This window comes from Nuphar pumila, chromosome 6 (genome assembly GCF_984573655.1).
Source record: "Nuphar pumila chromosome 6, dmNupPumi1.hap1.1, whole genome shotgun sequence".
Taxonomy (NCBI): domain Eukaryota; kingdom Viridiplantae; phylum Streptophyta; class Magnoliopsida; order Nymphaeales; family Nymphaeaceae; genus Nuphar; species Nuphar pumila.
In genome coordinates this window covers 24,767,188-24,769,369 of record NC_143254.1, presented here as the reverse complement: position 1 = coordinate 24,769,369, position 2,182 = coordinate 24,767,188, and the positions used below count along the sequence as shown (strand labels likewise).

Genomic DNA, 2,182 nt, shown 5'->3' with positions numbered 1-2,182 from the left:
CGGGGCGGAGATGGAGACCTTGTCCCAAGCCCCGCCCCAGTTCACTGCCATTCCCTAGATCAGTGAAACCAAATTACTATAAAACACAAACAAACCGTCCGTCAAAAAAAAGAAAGCTGGGAAGCGAACGTGTCTTGTGATCAGATTATGGACTGAGAGGACAGGGGCATTTCCAGCGTTTGTGGGAAAACAAAAGCCAGGAAACGGAGGACTCTCGAAGTGGATTTCGAGTGCACGAAAGGAAGGAAAAGTTTGATCAGATTATGGAGAGACTGCAAATCTGTTCCTTCGGAAAACGAAGGCGCTGGACAAAGGAAACGGTGTGAAGGAAGAAATTCAAATTTTTTTCTTCTTTTTGGGTGAATTTCTGCGAATTTTCTCTTGTAGGTAAGGCGGCAGTAAGGGAGAAATCGTTTTTTTTCTGATAAATATCAAGAAATTTTCGCTTGCAGAGAAGGAATAAGTGAATAACTAAAGGGAAATCCGAGATTTCAATTTTGCTTTTCCGCTGAAGGTTTTCACATTTCTTGTTTTTGGCTTTAATCTCATAAGGGAGGATAGATGTGAAGAGATGCAGAACAATTGAAGAATTCCGAGTGTGCATTTTTTTGCAGTATTTCCTGGAAGATCCGCGAAGGGAAGAACTGAGGTTTTTAAGTTGAATCGTGGGTGAGATTTAGCAAGAAAGATAAAGAATTTCTAGTGTTTCACTGTTCCTGAGAGGCTTAGCTGCGGGTCGGCGAGTACGGAGAGGGAAAATCGATTTTTTTTTTCTGGGGAAAGCTCGTTGAAGGACGGAATTATTCTGATTTTTTTCGTTTTTCTTTGTTCCTTCATAGAAGAGGCAGAGTTCCAAAGAAAGACGAGCGGGTCTTGCTGAATTCGGAAGCAGGAGAAGACGAAGACGGATCCGCGAGTTTTGCCCAAGGAAGAGGATTATGGTTATACAAACGAGGAATTTCAGGAGAAAATTGGAAGCAGATCGTCCTTGTATGATACTCTGAAGTCAAACTGCGGCTAGGATTGCAATAGTTCTCGAGCGAAACCGGGGGCGTTTTTGGTAGTAGGTGAAAATCAAAATCCAGAATTTCTTCGCAGTTTCCGAATCTACAGGGTAGAACCATCGGAAGAAGGGAAATTTTTGGCTCCCACTCCTTTAGTAGCGAAACTCCGCCAGAAAATTGCTGAAATTAGGTTGAATTCTCAAAGTTTCACCGAAGAAGGTGAATTTCAGAATCCTTCCACCGTTTCCGTACAGAGAAATCGGATCAGAGAGTGTTGGAAAGAAGATACAACTAGGATTTCTTTCCATTGTGGCGGTTGGAAGCAGATTTCAGAGAGAAAAAAGAGAGATTCCGAAGAAAAATCGCATCTTTACCGTACTCGGAGAAGAATTGCAGTAAGAGAAGACTCTTTAGTTTCCTCTCCGTCGGGTTTCTACTGCCTCAAAGATAGATACAAACCCCAGAAAGATTTTACTGTATCTCGAAGCAGAAATTCAGAAATCCCAAGAAGAAGAAATCTGAGGCGACAAACCCTCCGAAATTTTTGCTCATTTCGGAATGGCGGGACGCGCTTGGACTCCGGTTCTCCTCTTCCTGCTGCTGCTTCTTTTCCGGCAACCGGCAGTGCCGAGAGCGAGAGATATCCGGCCTTCGATGCACGGGCTGCCGTACCAGAGACCGGTGGCGGTCGTCTCGCCGTCGACGGTCACCTTCTTCACGAACTCTTCCGACGTCGCTCTGCCGGAGGGCCTCGACACCGACGCGGCGCTCCGGCCACCGGCGGGAAACGCGTCGTCGGGATCGGTGCCCTTCTTTCCGGTGAGGAGGAGGCCCGACGGAGCCGGCCGGACGGCGAAGGTTCTATTTGTCGCCAGCGTCGTCTGCGGCGCCCTTGGCGTCGTCTTGGTGGCGGCCGCGGTTTACGTGATGTTCGCTCGGAGGCGGAGTTCCAAGTGAGTTCCTGTTTTTGTTTTTGGTTTTTCCTTTTCCCCAGGTATTCTTTTTCGTGGTCTTGATCGTGAAAAAGATTGGAGTTAGTGTGTGACTTAGATCTTGTTTTCTCACTTTTCTTATCAACTGTCTTCGTGATTTGGAATGTGAAATTATTGAAGATTGATATCATGTGTATTTTTATTCTTTTGTGCCTTTTTTTTGTTAACCGGATAATTTCCCAATTC

The 2,182-nt window shown here is 45.8% G+C and overlaps 1 protein-coding gene across 1 annotated transcript; it reads left to right on the top strand.

Annotated features, from left to right (window-relative positions):
- The first annotated feature begins 440 nt into the window (after positions 1–440).
- LOC149834389 (GATA zinc finger protein) lies at positions 441–2,182 on the top strand. Its single transcript, XM_090010099.1, has one exon. The coding sequence runs from the start codon at positions 1,563–1,565 to the stop codon at positions 1,959–1,961; it is 399 nt and encodes a 132-aa protein (XP_089866225.1). The 5' UTR covers positions 441–1,562; the 3' UTR covers positions 1,962–2,182.